General features: G+C 41.1%; 8 protein-coding genes across 12 annotated transcripts; 2 read left to right on the top strand and 6 right to left on the bottom strand.

Moving 5' to 3' along the window:
* Positions 1-4: 4 nt before the first annotated feature.
* LOC105274501 (methionine--tRNA ligase, cytoplasmic) lies at positions 5-4969 on the bottom strand. The gene is made up of 15 exons (XM_011330690.3): positions 4481-4969; positions 4106-4257; positions 3911-4027; positions 3677-3826; positions 3466-3588; positions 3287-3399; positions 3051-3206; positions 2814-2978; positions 2472-2748; positions 2011-2395; positions 1652-1865; positions 1336-1575; positions 918-1257; positions 600-845; positions 5-520 (listed from the first exon to the last, which is right to left on the bottom strand). Exons 1-15 carry the CDS (start codon positions 4581-4583, stop codon positions 368-370), a joined length of 2934 nt encoding a protein of 977 aa, XP_011328992.2. The 5' UTR covers positions 4584-4969; the 3' UTR covers positions 5-367.
* A 240-nt stretch (positions 4970-5209) lies between these two features.
* Positions 5210-7102, bottom strand: LOC105274499. The gene is made up of 4 exons (XM_026973657.1): positions 6600-7102; positions 5979-6429; positions 5840-5914; positions 5210-5761 (listed from the first exon to the last, which is right to left on the bottom strand). The coding sequence occupies exons 1-4, from the start codon at positions 6676-6678 to the stop codon at positions 5380-5382; spliced, it is 987 nt and encodes a 328-aa protein (XP_026829458.1). The 5' UTR covers positions 6679-7102; the 3' UTR covers positions 5210-5379.
* Positions 7103-7325: 223 nt separating this feature from the next.
* LOC105274504 (AP-3 complex subunit beta-2) lies at positions 7326-11829 on the top strand. Of its 2 annotated transcripts, none has more exons than XM_026973653.1 (10): positions 7326-7627; positions 7836-7911; positions 7971-8552; positions 8641-8937; positions 9064-9331; positions 9414-10136; positions 10218-10514; positions 10595-10866; positions 10932-11296; positions 11391-11829. In XM_026973653.1, exons 1-10 carry the CDS (start codon positions 7494-7496, stop codon positions 11536-11538), a joined length of 3162 nt encoding a protein of 1053 aa, XP_026829454.1. In that variant the 5' UTR covers positions 7326-7493; the 3' UTR covers positions 11539-11829. The 2 variants fall into 2 exon arrangements, with proteins under 2 accessions (XP_026829454.1, XP_011328999.1); XM_011330697.3 differs by having other exon boundaries at positions 7327-7627; positions 9414-10127.
* On the bottom strand, positions 11723-14000 carry LOC105274503 (protein FAM169B). Of its 2 annotated transcripts, XM_011330696.3 has the most exons (4): positions 12903-14000; positions 12306-12670; positions 12061-12237; positions 11723-11989 (listed from the first exon to the last, which is right to left on the bottom strand). In XM_011330696.3, exons 1-4 carry the CDS (start codon positions 12914-12916, stop codon positions 11868-11870), a joined length of 678 nt encoding a protein of 225 aa, XP_011328998.1. In that variant the 5' UTR covers positions 12917-14000; the 3' UTR covers positions 11723-11867. The 2 variants fall into 2 exon arrangements, with proteins under 2 accessions (XP_011328998.1, XP_011328997.1); XM_011330695.3 differs by lacking the exon at positions 12903-14000 and having other exon boundaries at positions 12306-12895.
* Positions 14001-14103: 103 nt separating this feature from the next.
* On the top strand, positions 14104-19973 carry LOC105274502 (two pore calcium channel protein 1). Of its 3 annotated transcripts, none has more exons than XM_011330694.3 (11): positions 14104-14194; positions 15021-15241; positions 15574-15738; positions 15822-15947; positions 16460-16767; positions 16861-17141; positions 17229-17447; positions 17521-17640; positions 17748-18087; positions 18170-18471; positions 18551-19973. In XM_011330694.3, the coding sequence occupies exons 2-11, from the start codon at positions 15032-15034 to the stop codon at positions 18892-18894; spliced, it is 2415 nt and encodes an 804-aa protein (XP_011328996.1). In that variant the 5' UTR covers positions 14104-14194; positions 15021-15031; the 3' UTR covers positions 18895-19973. The 3 variants fall into 3 exon arrangements, with proteins under 3 accessions (XP_011328996.1, XP_011328994.1, XP_011328995.1); XM_011330692.3 differs by lacking the exon at positions 14104-14194 and adding an exon at positions 14553-14655; XM_011330693.3 differs by lacking the exon at positions 14104-14194 and adding an exon at positions 14785-14898.
* On the bottom strand, positions 19641-21273 carry LOC105274508 (mevalonate kinase). The gene is made up of 2 exons (XM_011330705.2): positions 20353-21273; positions 19641-20220 (listed from the first exon to the last, which is right to left on the bottom strand). The coding sequence occupies exons 1-2, from the start codon at positions 21235-21237 to the stop codon at positions 19957-19959; spliced, it is 1149 nt and encodes a 382-aa protein (XP_011329007.1). The 5' UTR covers positions 21238-21273; the 3' UTR covers positions 19641-19956.
* Positions 21251-24278, bottom strand: LOC105274507 (bolA-like protein 2). Its single transcript, XM_020034543.2, has 3 exons — positions 24146-24278; positions 21663-21757; positions 21251-21516 (listed from the first exon to the last, which is right to left on the bottom strand). The coding sequence occupies exons 1-3, from the start codon at positions 24206-24208 to the stop codon at positions 21420-21422; spliced, it is 255 nt and encodes an 84-aa protein (XP_019890102.1). The 5' UTR covers positions 24209-24278; the 3' UTR covers positions 21251-21419.
* On the bottom strand, positions 22308-24288 carry LOC109610642 (probable dolichyl pyrophosphate Man9GlcNAc2 alpha-1,3-glucosyltransferase). Its single transcript, XM_020034537.2, has 2 exons — positions 24146-24288; positions 22308-24065 (listed from the first exon to the last, which is right to left on the bottom strand). Exon 2 carries the CDS (start codon positions 23970-23972, stop codon positions 22377-22379), a length of 1596 nt encoding a protein of 531 aa, XP_019890096.1. The 5' UTR covers positions 23973-24065; positions 24146-24288; the 3' UTR covers positions 22308-22376.
* Between the last annotated feature and the right edge of the window lie 1265 nt (positions 24289-25553).

Raw genomic sequence — 25553 nt, 5'->3', positions numbered from 1 at the left:
TTTCTCACTTTTTCTCAACCTTTATGTAAATTGTTTATAGACCATCATTACGTATACGTAAAGTAACGTAATAATACGTTGGTACACATACATTAGGTACACGTAATGTAAATAAGTATTTAAATAAAGTACACGAGTGTTTGCTTATCCTATCCCTTCCGCATCTAAGTTTCCAACAGGAAACGTGAGTAAAATACAATAATTATGTTAAATGAAGCACGCACACGCGCACTTGTGTTTAATTGAATACTATTATGCCATGCTTTGCATACGTCGAAGAGATATCTAGACAGATAGACGTTAATTCAGAAGGAAACTGTACGTTTATGCGATCTCGTCACTCTGAGAGAAATTATTTTGTAGCGTATTATTTTTTCTTTTTAGATTTCTTATCCGTAGCGTTTGGCGTCGTTGTTCCAGTGAGACCCATCAAACGTTGTTTCAGTTTCAACAGTATCTCCACTTGCGGCTTCCATACGCTTGCTTCTTCCTTGGCCTTTAATTCTCGCACGAGATTACCCTAAAAACGTGACGTGAAATGTGGATTGTGAACGCGGAATTATCGCGAGAGGAAAGTTCCGCTTGCCGATCGCCAGTACCTGTTTCGCAATAGCAGACTCCAAGGCCGCTACATCCGTCAGGGCGTCTCCATTCTGTTCCAACACCTGCGTCGGTTCGGCCTTTTTGTTCTTGGCAGGTGTTTTCTTCGCGGGTAATTTCTTCTCAGGTACGTTTACGTTGCCCTTGAGATCAGCGAGCTTCTTTTTTAGATCCAACAGAATCGCTACTTGCGGTTGCCAAACGCTCTTGTCATGCTTAGCTTTCAGCTCTCTAACCAGAGTGCCCTAAAAAATGAACAAGATGCGAGAAGACGATTTTTACGTTACACGCGGGAAAAAAAGAGAAGATTTACTAACTTGTTTCGTAATAGCGGTTTCTAGTGATGCGATACCGTCATCAGGAGCCTTGTTTGTCGTCGATACCTCACCATTGACCTCTTGCTGACCAGCGTATTTTTTTCGTAACACTTCTACACTTTGATCTTCGATCTTGGTGAACAGCGGACTGGGTTTGCCGATTTTATGCCAAGTTGGCAGTATGTTTGTTATCGTCTCGGGGATGTAGCCATAACTTTTATTACTCAAACCTAATTGAGATCTCAATTGTTTAGATGTAGTGGGCATAAACGGAGCCAAAAGTGCGGACAGAAGACAAGCTAGATTACAGCAAACTGCGACAACAGTTCCGGCTCTTTTCCTGTTGATTTTAAACGACGATATTTTTAATCGAGAGAACGGAGCAAGGTCTAGTGATAATGGAGATATGAATGATTACTTGTCATCTTCGGTTCCCTTGATTTTCACCCACGGCTGCTGGAATTGCATGTACTGATTGCCATGCTTTGAAATCGCTAATATATGTTTCAGACCGTCCCTCAACTTAGCGTGCTCCATGGCATTTATGTAAGAGGACAATTCGCGTTGTGCCAACGCCAATACGCTCCAATCGGCTTCCTCGGCCAGCTCTATCGGCGGTATGCTCGAGTTGAAGAACTTCTCCGCGAATACGAGAGCTCTACCCATAGAGGAAGAAATTTTTTTTAATAAAATTAATTCCAGAATATTTATGTTAATTACAGAAATTTACAAACCTATTAACAAAATTGCCAAGATTATTCAACAATTCGCTGTTGTTCTTGGTGGCTAAGTCCACCCAATTGAAATTGGAATCTTGAGTTTCCGGCCTAATGTAGGCTAAATAAAATCGCCATACGTCTGCTGAGATACCGGTGTCTCTCGCGTCGGTCCCGAATACTCCAATGCCTCTAGACTTGGAAAATTTTTTATCCTCGTAATTCAAATATTCTGAAATGGAATAAATATTGAGTTGATAGAACAAAGATCGGTAAATCAAGGTATACGTGACCAGAAAAAAAGATAAAGAAAAATGCAAGTGTCGAGATGGACTATAAATACATCCGATAAAGTGCATTTGTTTAAGATATCGTACCGGTTGCCATTAAATACTTCATCAACGTGTAATTTTGATTAACCGCTAGCAAACAAGCGGGAAACATTACTGTGTGGAACGGAACGTTGTCCTTTGCCATAAACTGGCACAAATCGACTTTCACGTCTTGAGGAGGTTGCCACCATTTCTGATATTCTTTGGTATACCTCTTTGTAATACTGATATAGCCGAAAGGAGCGTCAAACCAAACGTAAAACACTTTATTTTCGAAACCTTCGACCGGGACTGGTATTCCCCACTTCAGGTCTCTAGTTATGCAACGTGGTTTCAGACCGTCGCGCAACCACGACTTCGAAACCACCCTCGCGACGCTAGACCACCCTTTCTCCACGGTAGCATTATATGCTTTCAACTTCTCTTCTATCTGTAGCATGAAGAAATCACACTTGTAACAGTTTATTCGAAAAATATCAGCGAAGCAAAATCGTGGTATAACTTACCTTGGGTAAATCCAGGAAGAATTGTACCGAATGCTTGACGACAGGTGTACTGTTGCACATTTTACATCGAGGATTTATTAACTCGATGGCGTTCACAAGATGACCGCAGCCGTCGCATTGGTCACCGCGTGCGTCCTCGTATTTGCAACCGGGACACGTGCCCTCCACGAATCTGTCGGCCAGAAATCGGTCGCAGAGCTCGCAGTGCAACTGTTCCACAGTCTCGCTCCTCACGTAACCTCGCGACTTGATTTTCAGGAAAAATGCTTGAACGATCCTAAAAAAAAAGATCATTAGAGAAATAAAGAATTAAGAGTACGAACGGGATCAACGTGCTCTTACTCTGTTTGCTCGGGTGTGCTGGTGCGGCCGAAGTAATCGAATCCAATACCGAACCAACGATAAACATCGTTGTGTATGTCGAAGAATTTATCACAAATAGCTTGAGGAGTTGTCTTTTCTTGTAGTGCTTTAGCTTCAGTCGCGGTGCCGTATTCGTCGGTTCCACTGCGAATCAAATTGTTTAAGTTGCAACACGCTACCTCTTGCTGTACATATTATTGACGAAATGATAATTACCTTATGTAGAGCGTATTGTAATTCCTCTGTCTGCAGTATCTCGCGAAAATATCGGCCGAAAGAACGCAACCGATAATATTTCCCAAATGCGGAACATTATTAACATAAGGAAGGGCCGAGGTTATTAATACATTCCTTTCGCTTTTCTTAGGCAGTCTTAAAAAAAAGAGATATGCAATTAACGATATGCTGAATTCACATAAAACCTGCAAATTTCTTTGATACGTTTGACTTACATGGGATATGAACTTTCCTTAACTTCTAGGTATTGTCCAGTCGTCCAACTGTGCGCCACATTACGAAGTTCTTCCTCACTAATCGCCTCCGCGTCCTTTTCCTTAGGATTAACCTGGAATGAGTTATTCAGCTTTTAATATTAAAATATTATAATATTATAATAAATATTAATACTAACGTCGCTTGATACTGATTCGCTGACTCGGGAATTTGAGACTGCATTGACAGGGAACCAAGAAGCAGCTTCGATACTTGCAACAGCTTTTGCACCCCTCTCCAAATTAAATTCTTTAATAGATTCCTGTATAGTCGAAATAAAATGATGACTATTCATTGTACACCTCAAAAATTAGTCTTCATAAAATAATAATTGCAAGATGGTACTTTACCTGAATAATCGATTGCTTCTCAATATTAGCTAGCCAATTATAAAGGTTTGGCAAATTCTTGGCAACATTGTCTTTGACATCCTCAAGCAACATGGTACTCCAAAGACTTACCCAAATACATATATCTGCTGGTGATAAATGACTATGTTCCTGAAATGAGACAAAGTGGAAAATGATATGACAGAAAAGATAAAAGGGAAACTATTTAAATCATGAAATATTGGCATCACTCACCTTGATTAAGTACTGTTTATCCTTTAACTCACTATTGAGATCTTTTAATAAAGACCATAAGTCAGATTTTTGTAGATTTTTAGGAGTCCTCATGTTTGCATGACTTAATATAGCTGGCTGTAAACAATATATTTTTCTTAAGTATTCCTGTGCTAAATCACATTAAATACCTGTGTTAACAAGTCAACATTTTACCTGCAGCTGAGTGATTTCCCACTCCAACCACCTATCATTGAGGATCTCTGATTCTTTAGGTATGGATAATAAAAAGCGCAGTGCTGAAGAGACACTAAATAAGGATAACTCTGCGGACGCCTTTAACGTCGGTAAACGGCCTAAGAAGGCATCTGTACATAATACAAAATATTTTTTAACACAGGATGGAAATTGTAAAGCTTGTCACTAACAAAACACACGTCACATATATTAATTGAGAACAATATTTAAACAAAAGAAGGAAATATATATAAACTATTTTTTTTTAATATTTTGATTCCGCTAAGAGTTTATGCAGTCAAAGATCTATTATAAGCCAAAGGACGCAAAACAGGAAGAGGTTAATGGGCTTACTGGCAGGATTCACAATTTGAACGGTGAAAGGCTCTCGAGCTAATTTAGCCGCGATAATTAGCTTCAACGCGTTCGGGTTACCCTCGTTCGTGGAGATAATCATTGTTACCAATAAATTAATAAATATATCAATAAATAAGGAAATATGTTAGCGCACAACCACGAGACATGTGAGCGACAGGAAGCGAATCAGTCATGGACGCGGAGCTTGGTTCGATGTTGCATACACGCGTTGGGTTACGTCAGCTCGCGCGTTACAGTTAATCACCAATGAAATGGCCGACTCGCTGAATTGGAATTTGCGGAAATTCCCTCTTTCCACGTAAATCTCAACGTGTCAATCAGGATAAAAATCATTAAAGTGAGATATAAGATTATATTCCCAGATTAGCTTGCAAAGTGGTTATGTGGAAGGTAATAATATCCAACGCGCGGAACTGAATTATCAGGAGCAAATGAAATTTTAAAAGATACTCTATATCGTGTCAAAATGTCATCAATTAATTGCCCACACACTATCTTCATTGTGCATGTGAGAGACTTACTTTTCCTGTTGCGCTCAAGAGCTTTCTCCCATTGCTATGACTATCAGAGAATAGAAAATAAATTCCAAGTTATTTTTCAGTCGTCAGAACGTATATATATAAATATATATATATATATATATACATTTACTTATGAAAAATAGTACATAAGTAATCTCTAGAACTACTTATAATAATACAATTATTAGAACGATTAAGCAGCTTTACATTTTAGGAAATTATAAAGTATACAGTGAGAAAAGTATCATCTATAGTCCGCACTATAAATTCATATTTAACAAATAAGTTAAATTAATTTCGTTATTTAAACTATTACAGAGAAAAATAGGATGTGTGTATTTGAGACTTGTTGCATTATGTTTCTTTCTTCGTCTTTAGGGTCGTTAATATTTCTTCCAATAAAGTATTTCCTATCTCCATCTGTAGATTGGCCTTCTGTCTCTGTTCCTCGGCACGGGCGTACGCCTCCTTGTGCATGTCACGTATCTCCATGCACATTTGTAAGATCTTGTGCTGCACGTCGTTCGAACTTTTACTTCTATTATCCATTTTAGTGATTAGATTTTTTAATGCACGCTGACAACTTTGTAAACTATCGATGATTTTTAAATGTTGGGTTTCCAATCTTGCACATTGTTCCTTGTTAGTATTACTTTTGCTAAGACTATTTACATTCTCGATATTGTACGTGGCGTTCCTCACGAGAGTATTTTGACCTCTGGTACTTTTTGTATGCCTGTAACAGATGTTTATGATCATCTTATGATGTTGATTGTAAATAATTTTAAATGGTCGACAACATGTCACAACTTACTCGGCTTCAAACTCTTCGCCATTCATCTCCAGATCACCGAGAAGATCCTTGGCAGAGAAAATCTCATCTAGATCCCTGCAAATTTAATTTTAATTTCATTAAATTAGTCGAAGAAAGGTTTTCTCCAAAATACACTCACTGTTCGTAACTGCAGATGTATTTTCCTCTTCCGTTTCTTCTATTGTGTATCATCATGTTCTTGTAAGCACGTTTGAGTGTTTTGAATCGATTCTCCACTTGCAGCGGAGATACGTTAAAACCATTGTCTTGCAAACTTTGCGATATCTCCTGATACGCAAGTTTCATGTTTTTCAATTTCCGATTTTTCACTAGCTCCCTTTTAAGTTTGTACTCCCTAAGGAAGATCTTCGTCGAGGAGTCACACCAAGGAAAAACGGCATTCCCACCTTTACTCGTTGACGGTATGCTGACTGCATCGGTCTCAATCACTTTATCATTTTCAGAATCGTTTTCACCCACATCCCATGGATAAATGTCAATGTCTACATCCTTGCCATTAACATTGAGAGACAATTGTGGCCCTTTTACTTCAACCTCCGATAAATGCAGTTGGAATGCCATGTCGTCATCTGCAGACACAGATAAAACATAATTTCATCATAACTACTATTGATTTTGTGTAATTTTATTGGTCAAAAAATGAACATTGTGGCGAGAACAATGAATACTACGCACTAAGATATATATTATATATATATATATATATATACATCGTACAATATTAATTATAACGCAATACCTTCGCACGCAATTGTAATGAGACCGTTGCTGTCTACGATTATTTTGCCTTCCTCGTCACGTTTAATCCAACCTTTCATTTTGCTCGTGGGAACGACTGTCTTGACGTAGCCAAGTAGGTAGCTCAGTTACTCAAGTTACACAATAGAATAACAGTCGACTCGTTTGTTTTTTTATTATTTTCTTATATTAAAGTAAACGAAAGTTCTTTCTCGTTCTGAGATGCGATATCTTATTTTCGCGCTTTATCCCGTTGCACCTTTTGCACCTTTAATATTTCGGCTGCAGAAAGTGTACGAGGGTGCAGGCGTTGTATAAATATATGATGATCACGAAGAACCACTAACGCAACGGCGAAACGCGCATACATCTGTGGCTGCGGTCCGAAATGCGCTCGCGGTGCTAAAGCGTCTTCTATCTTTCTTCGACATGTAATAGGCAACAAGGATGGAGGACGCTTTCAGCACTGTGAACGCATTTCGGACCGCGGCCTGTGATAACGAAGTTCGGAGAATGAGAAAAGGAACGGAAGAAAAATATTTTCAAGGTCGATATTTCATATCGCGTCGAACGATAAAACTGTCCGACTTACCGATTGGCTATTGGTTGATTGATACCTCAATAGAACACTTCCGTCGCAAAATCTCTAGACGTTTCGTCGAATGAAAACTAGGTAGTAATAGCAGCCAATCGGCGCGTTCGATATAACGCCGATGAAGAGTTGCCCTACTTATATTTACTATAATATGGGTGTACGAAAACAGCATGGCTGCTTGCTGAAGACAGCTGTCAAAAAATTTCGATCCTCAGTGTCTCCTCTGCATGGACGATTGTCGGGATATTTGAAGTTTTCGTGGAAAAGGAAGCATCGTTCTGCGCGAAACTGAGTAGAAGAATGTTGACGGCAGCCGCGAATACGTTATCCAATAATGGCGGCTCTTACAGTAATGAGAGACCGTCGAGTGCGGGTGACGCGGATCTCGCGACAGATCCTGCTTCCGGTGGATTCTTCCACTCCGATTATAAGAAGTAATTAAATCCAGTTTTTCTTCTTTTTGATTACGTGAAAAGCAGTTGAAACATTATCAATAATTGAAGCTGAATCTCATTACAAATTATGTATTAAAATTATTTTAAATATTCAAAACTGAATTGTCATTACTTGTTTCTGAACGTAGCAAAAACTGCAGCACAATTGCAGCGATAAAGATTTATAAGAATATTTCATGTTTGCTAGGCATGAGGATTTGAAGGAGATGCTGGATAGTAACAAGGATGGCCTTAAACTGGAAGCCATGAAACGTATAATAGGGGTAATTAGCTTTGAGATCAACTCAGGTGACAATGGGTGACAACTCATTCTCTTTTCCAGATGGTAGCCAAAGGAAGAGACGCATCGGAGTTGTTTCCAGCAGTTGTAAAGAACGTAGTATCCAAGAATATCGAAGTGAAGAAGTTGGTATATGTCTACCTGGTGCGATACGCCGAGGATCAGCAGGATCTCGCTCTTTTGTCCATATCAACGTTTCAAAGAGCTCTGAAGGATCCCAATCAGCTAATAAGAGCAAGTGCTTTGAGAGTGCTGTCCAGTATACGAGTTTCCATGATAGTACCTATCGTGATGCTTGCCATCAAAGACTCGGCCAGCGACATGTCGCCATACGTACGAAAAACTGCTGCTCACGCTATCCCTAAACTGTATTCGTTGGATCCCGAACAAAAGGAGGAACTGATAAGTGTCCTCGAGAAGTTACTGTCGGACAAAACCACTCTCGTGGTAGGCTCGGCGGTGATGGCATTCGAGGAAGTGTGCCCGGAAAGAATAGATCTCATTCATAAAAATTATAGAAAATTGTGCAATTTGTTGGTGGACGTTGACGAATGGGGCCAAGTGGTTATTGTTAATATGCTCACTAGATATGCTAGAACACAGTTTGTCAATCCAAACATCGATGTAAGTATGTCTCCGAGAATATTTTAGAGCGAGTGCAATATATCTTTAACTGCGTGGAGTAATTAATTCAGAAAATATACGTATGCAGAATTTGGATGAGGATGAAAATCGACCATTTTATGACTCTGACTCTGACTCTTCCAATCCAAAGAAACCGAAGTTCACGTTAGATCCCGATCACCGTTTATTGTTGAGAAATACGAAACCTTTGTTACAAAGTCGTAACGCGTCTGTGGTGATGGCGGTCGCGCAGTTATATCATCACGCGGCGCCCAGAAGTGAAGTCATGACTGCCGCGAAGGCGCTAATTAGACTGTTGAGGGGCCACAGAGAAGTGCAGAGCATTGTGCTTCACTGCATCGCTAGCATATCAATTACAAGAAAGGTAATGTAAGTATAGTGCTATAAGTAATACAGATTAGTCTCTAGTAATCTAGTAAATAATATTTCATATTGCACATATATAATGTTATTAATATTACTACATTTATTCTTACTGCGTGTTTAACAGGGAATGTTCGAGCCCTTCCTGAAATCGTTTTTCGTGCGGACCTCTGATCCCACTCACATAAAGCTCCTGAAGCTCGACATATTGACGAATTTGGCGACTGAAACCAGCATCAGCGTAATACTCAGAGAATTTCAAACATATATCTCTAGCAGTGACAAGGAATTTGTTGGTGCTAGCATCCAGGCGATCGGCAGGTGCGCCAGTAACATCAAAGAGGTGACCGACACGTGTCTCAATGGACTGGTATCATTATTAAGCAACAGAGATGGTAAATCTTTTGTTACATTTTGCATTTCATTTGTTGCGTAATCTGTTATCTTAAATATTATACGTTTCCTCGTTCCTGACAGAGGCTATTGTCGCGGAAAGTGTTGTAGTAATAAAGAAGCTTCTGCAAACACAGCCGAACGAACACAAGGACATAATCGCTCATATGGCCAAGTTAATGGATTTTATCACCGTGCCACAAGCCAGGGCCTCTATCCTGTGGCTTCTGGGCGAATATTCCGACAGAGTCCCGAAGATAGCACCGGACGTGCTGCGAAAAATGGCGAAGAGCTTTGTGAACGAGCAAGACATAGTGAAACTGCAAACCTTGAATTTGGCGGTGAAGCTGTGCTTGAACAATCCGACGCAGACGAGACCGTTCTGCCAGTACGTCTTCCAACTCGCCAAGTATGATCAAAATTACGATATTAGAGACCGCGCGCGATTCCTACGGCACTTTATTTTCGAGGACGAAGGCGGCGCGAAGAGGATGCTTCCGCAATTTGCGAAGCGGATTTTCCTCGCCCCGAAACCGGCGCCAACTTTAACGTCCAGGTTCAAGGACTCGGAGTACCAATTGGGCACTCTGTCCCATTACTTGGACATGCCGTGCGCGGGTTATCGGCCGTTACCGCCTTTTCCTGAGATTACGCAAGATTCATCCGTGCGAGACGTCGCGCCGCCGGTTATACAGGAGCATAGAGAAGAACGGCATAACAGAAAAGAGAAGGAAAGAAAGAAGAGCAAAGAAAAGGAGAAATCATTCTACAGCGACGAGGAAAGCACTCCCGTCGAAGGTGAAGATGGTCATTAATATTCTCGCATTTATCATGTATTTTATCTTAATATCTTAATAATCTATTAATCTTTTATCTTTGATTTTTCAGAATCAGAGAATCAATCGTCCGACTCTTCGTCCAGCGAGTCCTCGGACGAGGACAGCGATTCTTCGGAATACACGAGCGATTCGGATAAATCTGAGACGGGCAGTGGAAAGAAGAGTGAAACGAAGTCTGACGACTCCGAAACCGAATCGTCAAGCAGAAAAGAAACGGACTCTGAAGAAGAGGAGGAAGATGAGAGCGAGTCTCAAGAAAGCGAGGAGGAAAAACCCAAAGTCGTTAAGCAAGAAGTGAAAGAAAAGCCGAAGAGCAACTTTGATTTACTACTCGACCTGGACGATAGTTAGTTTATCAATTTGACGAAAAGCCAAAATCCAAGACAATTTTAATATTAACACATCTCGTGTGTATTTGTTCTTTAGTTGCTCCGATGACTCCTGTGATGACGCCTAGCCTCGGTGGTTTTCTCACTCCAGTTAACCCAACGGTCACAGACGGTGTCCGAGAAGTGACGACATCGTACGTTCCGCTGAAGAGGACCGTCTTGTTAAACGGCATCACGGGGCACGGTCTAAAACTTGAATACAGATTTACGAGATCGCAGCATTTGGTCAGTGCGAATTTGGTTAGCATTGAGTTAACGTTCTCCAACGAAAGTAACGATGTCATTAAGGAGATCCAAATAGGAAACAAGGTAGGCAATTGCGCGAGCATTATTCAATTCGTTTCAATGAAATTATGTTGCACTTTCCTTTCTAGAATTTACAAAAGGGAATGTTTATTCACGACTTTACGCGCGTACCATCGCTTGACATAAACGCCACGTTATCCTCTACGTTGGGCGTTAATTTCAACGATTCCACTCAACCGGCAAACTTTTACATCGACTTTACGATCAACGATGAGAAACACTCGTGTCCGGTCAGTATCAAGCCGCCGATCGGGGAGATAATAAGATCTGTAACTTTACCCGAGAGCATGTTTAACGCGGAGAGGGCTAAGCTAAAGGGTATGAACGAGCACGCGGCGAAAATACCGTACTCCGGCAACAAGAACGCTCTCCCGCAAAGAGTCTTTGAGACCGCAAACGTCGCAAGAATAGCTAACGAGGACGAAATTATGCGGTAAGCGCACTCACAAATCGCATCTTGTTTACCTCGACATATTTCTATCATATGTTTATACGAAGCTACATTCAAATATCGTAAATGCTTACAGATTCGTCGCTCACACCTTAGCGTCGAAATCGTTGGTGTTGGTGACGATAAAGTTCATCGACGCGGAGCAGCTGGAAGTGTGCGTGAATTGTGAGAAAATGGTTATAGGATCGATCTTGTTGAACGAATTTAAAAGTAGCTTGAAATGAGGCGGGTATGTACTATTAATTAAGGAATTAATCAACCTAAGTGCGTTTCATACACCTGCGAGACCGAGGATTTAGATACTCCCGCTTCTTTCGATACGTGGAAAACTTTCAGGCGATATATATATATACATATATATATATGAACTTGTATTCCACACTTAATTTTTATAGATATAATATATAATTGGAAATATATACGTCTGTGTATTTCTCCAAATATATATACACATGTAACATGTACGCAAAATATCTAATGTACAATTGCAGATATATAAATATGCTGTTACGCCATCGCGGTGGCTTTTATAATAAATTCTAACTGCTTTTTGTCATAAGGCCGCTTTCTTCAAACGACACCATATCAGCCGCTGAGATCCGGCGATGTCGCAGTCCGCGATCTCCCAGAAACGCAGCCGGTACTCCTTGCGTCCCGTCAGGAATGTCCTCAGAACTACGCGAAAACAGATTCATAATTATGAGAGCAATGCGGTGCAATGCGACGGATGCATTAGGCCTGCTTACTTTTCAGCATGCCGCTTGAGATTGGCATGGAGAAGCCGATGTCCTCGCTCGGAAAGCGCGCGACCACGTCCGACGGAATCTCCGTACCGAAACCCCGGTTTCTGTACTCTGATCTGATGTACGCCGTGTCTACCACGGGCATCACGTATCTCTCCTTCGTCGAGAACACTTCCGTACCTGAAATCACCGTTAGAATCCTTATTCTCTAAACTATTTCTTACATTTTTGACATTTATTATAGTTACCTGTAGGTTTGACAGTGTAAAATCCAATCGCCTTGCCGCCTTGCCATCTCAGCAACACGACGTCGCGTTCGTCTACCAGAGCGTACGGCGACTCAAACTTCTCCGGTCGCGGCGTGTCAAAGTCCGGATAAACAATCTGACTCAGTATGTAAAAGAGCACCTTGTCGCGATCCGTCTGGGCCTCTCGCCATTTATCTTCGAGCCGATCGCTACAGATATCGTCGACGTCGATTATTTCGTCGTTCAGCGTTACGGCAATGAAGTGATTGCCATCGGCGCAGTCCACACGACCGACGTCATCGTGAATATTCAAGCCACTTCGCAGGTCTAGTCGGGTCGTCCTGATCCGGACACGTTCGGCGCACCTACGATTTCGTTGCAGTGTCTTATATTGTCCAAGTTTTCGTTTTCGTACGGGAAAAATTACGAAATGACGTTGCATGTTATTGCGATAACGGAGTTTGTGTTTTACAGAGCGGAATTCAGAGATAGGCTTGTTAGAGAGGCGTTATGTAATCGATGAATCTCGGCATTAACAATGCGGCATGTTAACAAGAAGACGTGAGGTCGTGAAAAACGAATGAATTGGTTCATCACCTCGGGCATATCATTTTCGAGCAGACAGAACGAGGACAACGGGCGACGTCGCGATAAACGAGAAATATTCGACTAAGATTGTTTAGCAAAAAAAAGAGACTTATTATGCGACTGATAAGAAGAATAATATTTCAGTCGTATCACTTAGACTCTGCTTTATCGGTGAAGCCTTCATATGGGCACACGTGACGAATCGTTGACTTCCGTAATTTTTAATTGTCAAACGCAACGCGGAAAGCCGGTGAACGGATATTTTGCATGCGCTTTGGAATCAACCGTATCAAAAGTTCGTAGCACAAGAGGGAATTGACACGTTGGATAGTTCTGGACTAGTCCTACAAACATTTAAAGATTTAACAGTGATAGATAGGGATATGATTCAAAGCATTTCAGGAATTTCATGAGTCATCAGCGGAGAAAGTCACCCAACAGAAGCAATATTCCTGGAAAAATATTTAGTTCGCGACGATGATTATGTCATGTTTATTTTTGTACATACATAAAATCATACAATCGGGATGTCAAGTATCGTTGATTAAATTATTCTTGTATTTATAAATGTCCAGTAATATTTGAGATCGAACTAATAGTAATTAGTCGTTATTTTGTAACGAGGCATAATTAGTGCTAATTGGTTGCAAAGTTTGCGCTCGGCTTGCGAAAGATAAGAACCAGTTGAGTGTACGATTGCACGCAGCCAGCCGAGTGCAATAGATTACACGTAATCGTACGCGTATGAGGGTAATGAGCGTACGAGGAATGCAGCAACAATGTACATACATACATCCGTCATTGTCAGAAATCAAAAGCTTGGCGCTTTTTATGCTTTTCATTACATACCGTACGGGGGGAGTGAACTTTGTTACCGCATGCGAGATTGATAACTTTTGCGTGATTTTTCGCGGCGCAATCGCAATAATGGTGATTCGCGATGCGTGTAAAAATTCTCTGACAATATACAAGTAATTTTTCTAATAACGGTGTAATTTCAAAGAGAATCTTGCATTATCGTATTAGATAAAGAGCGGAGGCAGAAATCTACTTTATTAAAAAGTTATGCTTATCATCAGATTACGGCTTTCCTAGGAAATCTGAGATTTGTCGATAGATGTCGGATAGGCAAGGCAGCAATAGAACGGCGACAGCGGGGCAGCAAGCGCGAGAGATTTTTTTAAATTTCCCTCCAAGCTTCAGACGTTCCCTTTAAATGCGTCAATAGCAGTCAACAGTCAATAGTCAAGTAGTCAAGGCAGAAAATCGGCGACTTACAAGTCAACAGAAGATTTCACAGAGTAAGAAAATTTGTAAATAACAAATAACTGACAGAACGGAGTCGCCAATTTTGCAATGCTTTAACGCAGTGTGCACGAAGTACCGAAGGAATGCGAGACGTTATGCGCCTGCACGCACCTACATATATATGCCACCGCGTGCGATGCATCATTCAGTCGGAGTCGATCGTCGTCTCGGTGGAGGTGTCGGGACTTCTGAGTTCACCGGACGGTCGGGGTCGTCCGGATTCTGTCGACCGTGACGCTTTCGACCGCTGACAGGAAGCGGGTGCACCCATCGTGCGGCGCGGGGTGGTGCGGTGCGGTGCGGTTAATGCAATACGCGTCAGCTGTGTGACGCGACGCGACGCGCGCTCTAATGTCTTCGTCGCGGCCGGGCGAGCATGCCGCCGATTACCAACGATTCAGCGACGATTCGAGCCTGCCGCTCGATCAGGAGATCCTGAACGGTTCGAACAAACGTGAGTGAGCCTGTGCCTTCAGCGTCCTAGAGTCATTCAGATCCTCGCTGTTGACTCGGTGTTGTTACGAATATTACGGCCTCTCGCTGCAACACTGCGAACTGCATGCAGGTTGACAGGAGGAGTATTTGCTCCTACGGATCACGCGTTTCTTGCAGTATTGTGACTTTCCGCGGATCGTCGAGACCTGTGTGGCACCTTGTTCTTGATAGTGCACATTCTTGTCGAGTAGTTATGTCTTGAGTCAGTACTGTAAGACGTGCTTTACGTCTAGAAATGTTAAAAATTGTCTATTGAAAGGTTGACCGGTTCCAAGAGAAGTGCTTGTTGGCCAGACTACAAGAGAGTTTTCATGTTTTTCGCAGAGTATGGCTCCATGCTGTCTTCGCCTTCCTCCAAGAGCCACGTAAAGTCCTCGTTCGATGATGCTAATAGCACTAATCAGCTGAATACCAAGTACGAAGCGAGTGAGACGGGGACCGCGCTCAGTATGACTGAGAACATAGTGTTCACTCCACGCGATGCGATTCTCGATGTCGACATGCATTGGGAAATGAACTATCACAAGGCTGCAATATTTTTAGAGGTAATTGTTTATCAATTGCATCAATTCCACTATTATTCTAGTAACAGCAAGTACTTTAATGTACAGTCGCACACAAAAGATCCAGTGATCAATTATCTTTTTCAAGGATATTACATTCTACAATATATATATATATATGTGCTACATACACGTACATGCTGTACGATTATTCGTAATATGATCATTACATAATATATGTAGAGATGTCTGTTGTATTTTTCTGAACACTGCAAGCATGGAGTGATTAGATAACGCTGCATCATGTGAGAACTTAAGCTCTGTTCAATCGCACTATTCAACAATTACTCAGAAGCGTGCGTAAACTCTTTCAGGAAGGTAGAAACAATGAGAAATTTGATTCTCACCCAAGGCACCCTGAAGATTTGCCAGCGTATCTCTTAGTGCATAACAGTTGGTACAATGGATTAGATTTACTGACTTCGCTGATCTTGCTGTCTCTGGCGTTTGTAGAAAAACCTGCTTTGCCATTGTTTCAAGTACGTTACGCGCATATGCGAATATTAATAGCACACGATTTCCTGAGAAATTGAGATTTTTTCATTTGTATGCTTTGTTCCAGGTACCAGTGTGGATACACGGTTCAGTGGAATTGCTCGCCTTAATTACCATTGGCGTGGAACTAGCTCTGAAGCTGAGATGGACCGGTTGGGGACCGATGCTGAGGCACAAACGTACAATGCTGAAAGTAGGAGACTCTCTTTGCAGTAAAATTTAATATACTCGACGGAGCAGAACAGCGGTAGCCGATAGTTTCGCCAACATGCGTGCAGAAAGCACGTGTTCATAGACAAAACAGTATTTGCATAATCAGATTATCCGAATAGTTGCTCGGCCGCTACACTTGCGGGCGATAATATGTTTGCTTATTCAGGCTTATTATGCGATGATATAAGGGCATCAGACAGTAATGATGCATACGTTGACGATCGCAGCGGCCGGCTTCGTTCGGATGAATAACAAGTACTGCAACGAATATGCAATGACTTATTAGTTTACTTACATAATGAGCTGCGGATGCAATGTCAGCTGTCAACGTCAGAGTTTTTAATCACGTCGCATCGGTACTCGTCGCGAAATTCAAATGAATAGAGGATGACACGTGCAATTTCGTCGGGGGGGGGAGGGGGGGAGGGGAAACACGATTATTAAGCCGGGTTATTGACTCTCCACGAATATCCTCATGGATTTCTGTTTCAGTGTATCACGCTAGCCATTATGTTTCTCGAAGCCATGACAGTGCTGGTACGGCAATCCTCGCACTTCCGCGTGACGCGCGCCCTGAGACCGATTTTTCTAATAGACACGAAGTACTGCGGGGGCGTAAGAAGATTTATAAGGCAAATACTTCTTACACTACCACCCATCCTAGACATGTTGGGGCTGCTCTTCTTCTTGATCACCGTGTACACTGTAATGGGCTATTACATGTTCAGCGAGATGAACAGGAATTTTTCCACGTTGCAAGATAGCTTCGTCAGTCTGTTTGTTCTTCTTACTACCGCCAAGTGAGTGGATGGTAATTTTAATAACCGTAATCTAAATGAGATTATAGACGCAATTAATTACAATACGGCTTATTAACGGCGTACAATTCGCAGCTTTCCAGACGTAATGATGCCATCGTATTCGCAAAACAAATGGTACGCGATATACTTTGTCTCTTACTTGTGCACCATGCTGTACGTAATGATGAACTTAATGCTGGCGGTGGTGAACGAGACGTTCACGTCTCGCGAGCGCGACAAGTTCAAAAAGCTGTTTCTGCACAAGAGGAGGGCGTGTCAGCACGCCTTTAGGCTGTTGGTCTCCAAACAGAATCCCGACAAAATGCGATTCCGCCAGTTCGAAGGGCTGATGCGGTACTATGCTCCAAACAAATGTGTGTACGATCAAGTCAATTTGATTTTTTTGATATCAAATTTTATACTCGCAACGACGAGTGCATTATATTGCGTGCGTTTCGCAGCTGTGCGAGACGTTGTCTTGATGTTTTGCCACATGAATGCATCGGGAAGCGGCGCGTTAAACTGCGAGGAATTCTCGGCGATTTACGACGCCACGACGCTTCAGTGGGACTTGCAGTATTCCAACATACCGTGGTACCGCAGCACCTGGTGGCCGCTGCAGATGCTGTGCACCTGCGCTCACGCCTTCATTAAGTGGCCGTACTTCGAAACGTTAGTGTGTAAGTAAATGGCACACGCGAACGACCACGCGCTCAGGAATACCCGGTATTTCACCGTTCGCACATTTTGCAGATATAATCATTGCCAGCAACTGTGTCGCTATGATAGTAAGGATCATAGAACCGAGCAGCGGGCTCGTGGAGTCGGCGCACGAGTTCGCCGCGTGTTGGGACACTCTGCTATTTGGAGGACGTGAGTGAATGTTTATAATTAATTTATAATAATAATTTAATACAACTATTATAATTAAAGCATCTTGAAGAACAGTGGACTCTTAAAATGTGCAAATAAATTTACAGTTTTCGTGGTCGAGGCGTTGTCAAAGGTACTAGCTCTCGGCGTGAGACGTTACCTGAGCTCCGGGTGGAATCTTTTCGATCTGGGAACGTCAATAATGACCCTCGTCGCCGCATGTGCTCTCATTTTATTCCCGTCGGCCACGTTCCTCGTTCTGTTCCGCCCTCTTCGCACGTTGAGATTGTTTAAGATAAAGAAACGCTACCGCGACGTCTTCGGTACCTTGGTGATTCTGTCGCCGCAGATGTGCTCGACGGCGATCGTCATGTTGGTGTTGTACTATTTCTTCGCGATCATCGGAATGGAGATGTTCGCGGGATACGATATGCGCAATTGTTGCAAGTTAGTATCTAATTAATTAGGATTAATCGGGTTGAATTTTTTGTATTTTCAACATGTACTAATTCCTCGACAATTTTGACAGAAATACAACCGTTGAAGACTTTTACGAGTATTCTGTGAACGGCAGCACGGCCCTGGGATATTACTACCTGAATACTTTCGACAATCTCATAGCAAGCGGCATGACACTCTTTGAATTGACGGTTGTCAACAATTGGTTTATACAGATGAATGCGTACGCATTTACCGTGGGCATGTACACGAGGATATACTTTATGATATTTTATCTAATCACTATGATCGTATTGACTATCGTAGTGTCCAGTTTCTTGGAAGCTTTCCGGTTTAGAATACAATATAAAAAATCGACTTCGAAACACGACGGTAATTATATCATCGAAGGCGACAACTCTCTCAAATAATTTGCAAAATACACCTTCTCTTACGTTCTTTTTGTTTTTAGAGGAAAAAATGCTTCACGAAGAAGTGGAATTAAAGTGGAACGAGTTGCAATGCATAATCGAAGATTTCCAAATTCTGGAAAACCTGCGCAGCTCGTTGGTCGTCGGCGGAAGCACTCTGTTCATCGGTTCACGGCCACGAACGCGAGAGGTGCTACAGAAGAAAATGTACACGAATGAGATAAACGAGTGGATAACCGAGGTGAAACTGGAGGAGAAGCAACTCGCACCCAATGTGATGCATAATGCGGAGGAAGGAAACGATGACGGTACTTCCAATACCGATCACCTTGTAATGAATTGCAATTTGCGACACCAGCAAGACAGCAGTATACCTACTCGGTAAAGGTAGCGATGTGACTTAGACCGTATTCTAAAAAATTAATTTATAACTCCTGCTTGCATTCACGTATGTAAGTGCATTTACTACATAATACGTAGTTTATTTAGACACGACTATATTTTGACAATAGAGAGAAGTAATGTGTGTATCAGATCTTTTCTTAGCAGCCGACAGAAATTAGGAAAGATTGATTAATTATTATCCAGTTTTAATGCGAGTTACTTCCCTCGTGTATTCCGATATTCTAAACCTAGTCATGATCATTGTAGAAAGATTTTGTTTTACTTAAGTGGACAAACCTTGTTCACTCATTGAAGCGCGTCACAATTATATAGTATAAATGATTTACATACAGTATAAACGTATTAAAAATATTAAATGATATTAAATCGGATCTAGAATATCGTTATTGTAGTCTGAATGCACGTACTGTGAAAGTGATTATTATGAGATATAAAACGCAATACTCACGTCAGATCATATCATTTTAATATTTAGTAGAAGATAAAAAAAGCTTATTTAATAATCTGTTTTTTAAATCATTAACAATATTGTGAAAAAGCTTAATTTAAGACGCGTCACTAGCGGACTCGAGGACAGAGATTTGAGACAGCTGTCTCATTTATGAAGTTTTTACGGACACAAAAACAATTTCAGTGAAATTTGACTCAAAACTCAATAGAAAAGACGCGAAGAAAATTATGCAAATACCTTTCCTTGAAAGGCATTTAATAAATATCTTTTCTTAAATTGTATTATAATATATTTTAGATAATTTATAATAATGTTATAACAGACATCTTTGATAATTGTTACGTATTATCAGTACAAGAGAATATTTTATTGTTAGTTTAATCTTTATAATGTGATAATTTCGATATTTATTTAACAAATGTATATTCCATTATTCTTTAATATATGAACATGTTATTCATAAAATTTCATTCATAAAATTCATTATTCTTTAAGATATGAACATGTCACACGTAAAATGTCATTCTCCCATTCATAAAATTCCTCCCTTACACCATTTTGTAATTGAACTCGTGCTATTTTTATAATACATTATTTATCTATTTTGACTCCCTCGCCACCTAGTACAGTTTCTATGACATCGAAACCTTTCTCTTTTAAGATTCGCGTTAGCGCTTCCTGGTTCTTTTCTTCCTTCTTATGCGGTGGCAGCAAGATATACGCAAATCCACCTCCGCCAGCACCCGTGAGCTTCCCCGCGAGGAACAGATTCTGTGCGTCCGCGCAAATTGTATCCAGCTTCGGATGTGACACGGTTAACGCGCTTAGCAGTTTCTGATTTATGAAGATTAGAGTCTGCGAAACATATACGAAGAGACTATTAATTGCCAGTAGACGGAGGAAAGTTATGTACAAGAATTTTGGAGGCAACGATACTGCACGGTATTATACACTTAAATGTTGGAATTCACGAGGAATGAGATTTACCTTCAACTCTTCGTACGATGATTGCCAACCGTCTTCATCATTTTCAGGCGTCTCGTGCATCTTTTTAAAAACGTTACGGGCCATCTGTGACACACCATCGATACTGTGCAAGATAGGTTCGATAATGGTGGGATAATACTTCCTCAGTTGTTCCACTCGTTTTACTTGATCCTTAGTATTCCGGCTGACTTTTGAATCGACGAGCAAAATTTTCATCTTTGGCACTTGTAACATGAATATCGGTTCCTCCGCTCGGTATTCAATCATGGAGCCGTACGTGCACACGCTATTGTCTATTCCGGACGGAGACTCGTGCATGATTTTCTCAGATCTGAACGCATATGCAGAGATCTTTTCAAGATCGGTATGATTGAAATCTCTCTCAACACCTTTTTGCAAATATGACCAATGCAGAAAGCATGCAGCGAGGCATACGGCGAACGACGCTGAGCTACCTAAACCCGCTCTGATCGTCAACTGCGTGGTTAAATGCAAGTGGAATGGTTTCAATTTGATCCGCTCCTTGATGGTCATGTAAACGAGCAAATACACGAATGCTTCTAAGCTTAAAAGCTGTGCTGTACTATTAAAAGTTATCTTCTTGGCGACGTATTCCTGCACTTTGTTACGAAAATCCACATCGAACTCGTTAAGTGAACCCTCGGTAAAGAAATAATCCATAAGCGAGCCGATTTTTATCACAAAGCTACAGTCCACCCCAGGGAAGTCCACTTTGATCTCATCGCTCGATTCGTCAGGTAATTCAGTAAAATTGACTTTGGTACGTAAATCTAAACTACCTGCTAGAGCAGTTTTCCCATATACCACCGCGTGTTCTCCATGCAAAATTACTTTGCCGGGCGTGGATATTTTGAATGAATGCATCTTTAATAAATTATTTCAACAAGCTTTGAAAATTATTTGATGTCAATGAAGATGATCCAGTTGATATTTATCTTGCTTTTGATATAAATTAGCTTGCTTGTGATATAAATTAAAAGTTGTGTAAAAACTTGAGGATTGCTAATTCAATACATATACGAAAATATCTATAAGAGATAATATAATCAAGTTCTCATTTTCTCCCACTGCTCTGGAGTTAACGTTTTTTGCGAAAAAGCGTGAATTGTCTTCAGTTCTTCTTCCAGGATCGTGTTTACAAGCCTGAGAATAATACATTTTTATTACTGATTTATTACTGAGTTTACCATAATTGAAAAAGTTATATCTATTAATTAATTCTAAATGAGGAAATGCATTAAAATGTATCTATAATCTGATATATCGTGAGACAATATGTGACATATTACCTGTGACGTTGCAATAACGGTTTTCCGTGGAACATATCAGAAACAACAATTACTGAAAACTTAGCACCACAACCATCAGATTGATCTACTACTTCCTGCAACACATAACGTATTGCAAATGTTTTCTCTACAATCGAGAAATGACTTAAAAATAATAGTCTGTAGTAAATAAGTCATAGTGTCAATAACAATACCGATTTTGGAAAGTAAAAATGACTTTGGAAACATATTTATATTTCCGCGTACTTTTAACTTTGTATTAATCTTGACTGACATTTATAAGATTATCAACTTGTATAATTCATAGGAAATGATTTAATATACCTTCTGAATTAAATTGATTATATGAAGAAGACCAATACAAAATACATCTACGGAAGACTCGGAAAGACTGGTTTAAAGCGATGTTGTTGCACGACTAAAACTCGCTATAGCAGTACTGTAAATATCATTTTAATTTTAATATTTCCAGAAGTAAAAGAAACTAGGTATTTGAAAGCTCGAAGTTCGAGGCTATGCATAAATATATATCTTACTTCTAACATTAGTGTGTACATGTAATGGAGAAAAAGTAGGTCTCTCTGATAACGCATTGCAGTAAAATATTGGTCATATGTACTGGTTTCAAATAATATCAATATAATATACATATTTTACATTTATTTATTATTTATAATAATTTACATATGTTGATTGCAATAACTGTGTTTAGCGTCATTTGGTCTTATTTGCAAAAGTTTCTTGCCTTGACGCGAATAATTGAACATAATTGAAATACGCAAAGAAGATTAGGAAATGCCCACATGAATATATTGATACTAAAAGTGGAAATAGGTCAGGATACTTTTTAGGTGGCTCTACAAATTTGCTGACGATGGAGAGAACCGATACACCTAACATGGATCCACAAAACGCAATAAAGAGATAAGTTCTTTTATTGTATTTTAGCAAATTTGAAAGAGACTTGTCTTTTTTATATCTTTGTTGTATCCTGCCTTTTGATTTATCCTTGTTTAATAAGCTGTTTGTTTTATTGTTGTGAAATATGTCAGGCCACATGCAAGAAACGGAAAAGAAATAAAAAACCATTGTACCGAGATAAGCAAGATATAGCTCATCTTTTATAAACAACGGCAACATACTAAAATGTGAGATGATCAAGAACCAAAAGCAAGGAAGGGGATCATTATGAAAATGCAGTAAAACCGGCACGGCAGCTAAGAGAATGGACTTCTCGTGAACTTGAAACGAGAAAAGGAAGAATGCTAGGGCAGAATTGATTAAAGACACCACAAATGTTTTCTTCGTAGGTGACAAATACAATTTGATGCAACTTGGTAAAACTGCGCACGTTGTAGTCGCTAAGCAGATCGTAGCTAATTGCGCGTTCGTAAAGATGTGTCGTAATTTACAGATAACATTGATCGCGCACCAAATGTTGGCGACTTTGTCTTCAAATACACCTCTCGAGAGCGGGAATAATCGGAGGGCGGTACTGAAAAATAAATCCTTGCTTTTGAGAAAGGGCATCCAAGTGATGCCGAATGTTGACAGTACAGTAATGGAGATGCATGTAAGCATGCGAATAGAACGGGACCGGGATTTAGTTTTACCAGGCGTATAATTCCCGAGTATGAAAAAGAAAAACGGTAAAGCGTGATACAATTCCATTTGCTTGTAGTTTAGCGCCAAGACGAATAGAACTGAGCCAAGAATGAATGAATCTTGCATTACGAGGGTTGCAGCGGCGACAAAAAGACCCAGTGATATGCAGTTATATTGGAAGTGTCCGTGATCTATCAGTATTAATCCCGGATAGATTAACGCTGTCAAAATTACAGCGTCTCGCTTCTTAAACTGGAACACGTTGGACTCGGTGGATCGACAACTTTTCGATGACAAATGCAAATTAGCTACAAAGTACATAATTGCTGGTACATATACTAGAATGTCTGCGATCAAGACGGTCAGCCTCATGAAGTGCTTGTGCTCCGCACTCTCGAGTCCCCTGGATTCGTGCAATTTCACGAAGGAGGGATCAATTCTGGTTGCAATATGACCTAACAGAAGGCTGTGATACGCCGTCAAGGGCGGGTAATCTAATCCCCAATATTGCAGATCGTTATCTGTGGTATTGATATACCACTTGTTAGAGGGTAGATTCAAGGTGATCTCCTGCCAGTGCCGCTGTGCTTCGTAATCTCCATATATGGGGGGTTTGCTCTCTCCACTGTGAGAATGGTGAGTAATGCAGCATCTCAAGAAAATGGCAAAAGAAGAGATCAAAGCGAGCTGCAGTTTTCCCTGCATTCTTCCTTATGCGTGTCCGCCGGCGTAACCGTTTATCGCTCCGAAATCTATCCTCGAATCGAAACTAATCGGCAAGAAACTTGAGAGTGAGTCCTAGTAAAATTGTAGGTTATCATGCCTGTGACACCGCAGAAAAAGGGGAGTGAAGTAGTTGGAAAAGTAGCTCTACGTACCACGTGCGAAGCTTTCAGTTCTTCGGTTAATTTGTTTTTAATGTATTCTTCGGTATATGGCATATTCAGGCGCAGTTTCCGTCACAAACGACACCTGCTATTTCGAAATACTCAAACGTTACCACGTCGACGCCATGCGAAATACTGTGTGTCATTCCATGACACACAGTTTATACGCATACGTTTATTCTTGGTTTTCGTAAATCTAAAAATGGAAAACTAATAAAACAATTTTTAACGAAAATTTTATTTTTGAAGAATGTAGATCTGTTAATGGCAAAATTTGGTACGAAAGTCCAGAAAGATTGTACATTAAAACTCGCGCCAAATCTTTTCCCAGCGTCATCTAGGATTACACGTGTCAAATAATATTTTTTCTCTAACTTCAAGACGTACCTCCAAAACTGAACAGTTTTAAAATCTCACGTCAATTCAGACATCTTTTAATGAAATATTATATCGACAACTTTGACAATTCGTTGAAAGGGGGATCTCATCTATCATTTTATTCCGAGAAAATACGCACTGCAAGAAGAGTAACAATTTTAATTATATTTCGAAATGTCAATTTTGACAGGTACATTCGAACAACTGTGCCGTGTCAACGCTACTGTGCGCCGCGCGTGACTGCGCATCGCCGACGTTTTCCGGAAACGCTCGCAACCAATGTGAACGCGCCTACGAGTGCATACCTCCATGCATGAACCAATCGGCGTGGCGCAATTACGGCGGCGGCGGCAGCGGCGCGCATATTAATCGGGACCGGGGCGCGTCGGCGACGGTCGGCAAATTCCGATCGGCGCGGCGCGCGTTATATTTAAGCCGTCCGCGGACCCGGCACCCACGGTACATTGTCTGGTGTATACCCGGCGAACGAAAATCAATATTTCCGTCGCGTCGACGAAACGGAGAGAGCATAGCGACCGGTCGCCATTGCTGTTACTATTACTCACGCGCGCCTCTCTCGTCGAACCTCACCCGGCCCCGGTGTCACGACGACGACGGACGAGGACGACGCGCGACCGCCGTCGTGATCGGTCAGTCGCGCCGCATCTTGGCGACTCTCGTGTACGCGCGTTGCTAGACACTCGTCCAAGAGTCGCCCCGTGTGTGCCGCAAGAGGAAAGTCAAGCGACGGTATCCTGCTTCGCGCGAATTGCGTACGGCAGACTTGGTATCTCGAGAATCTCGGCCTGTTCGTGTCCTCCGCAGTTCCGGATTTTCAATCGCGTTCGATTTACTCCGAGCATCGGTGAATCGGTGAGTCGATCATTCGCGTGATCATCGCGATCTGTCTTTCTTCTCTTTCCTTCTCCCTCACCTCCCTCTCTCCTTCCCGTCCTTCTCTTCCTTTTCCGTCTTTCTCAAGTCTAGCCTCGTTCATCACCTCACGCCTCCTCGTTCGTCA

Source organism: Ooceraea biroi, chromosome 11 (genome assembly GCF_003672135.1).
Source record: "Ooceraea biroi isolate clonal line C1 chromosome 11, Obir_v5.4, whole genome shotgun sequence".
In the NCBI taxonomy this organism is placed as follows: Eukaryota; Metazoa; Arthropoda; class Insecta; order Hymenoptera; family Formicidae; genus Ooceraea; species Ooceraea biroi.
Note: the sequence above shows the minus strand (reverse complement) of the source record. Positions and strands in the feature narration are given on the sequence as shown.